The sequence below is a fragment of the Penaeus monodon genome, chromosome 34, assembly GCF_015228065.2.
Source record: "Penaeus monodon isolate SGIC_2016 chromosome 34, NSTDA_Pmon_1, whole genome shotgun sequence".
Taxonomy (NCBI): Eukaryota; Metazoa; Arthropoda; class Malacostraca; order Decapoda; family Penaeidae; genus Penaeus; species Penaeus monodon.
Window position 1 is genome coordinate 12688729 of NC_051419.1, and position 219 is coordinate 12688947.

General features: G+C 45.2%; 1 protein-coding gene across 1 annotated transcript in view; it reads right to left on the reverse strand.

Annotated features, from left to right (window-relative positions):
- Positions 1–219, reverse strand: part of LOC119594820 — a gene marked incomplete in the record, with an annotated part of 8353 nt that overhangs the window by 5258 nt on the left and 2876 nt on the right. Inside the window, 1 exon segment of the mRNA XM_037943910.1 lies at positions 131–143. Coding sequence (XP_037799838.1) covers positions 131–143 — 13 coding nt within the window.

Here is a 219-nt window from a genome sequence, read left to right on the forward strand (position 1 = left end):
CAGCTTTGAAACTAACCCAAAAAAAGAAGAACAAAAGACTTACTCTGGGTTAAAAAGTCGGGCCGGGGGAACGGCCCCCTGCCACAGAGGGGGAAAACCCACGGCCAAGAAAACGCAACGGAAGGCCCACGAACGCATTTTGTCTGTGGGGAGAGATTTTTCTTTGGTACACGGTTTTTGCATTTCTTTTTCTTCATTCTATTTTCGGTTATTTTTAAC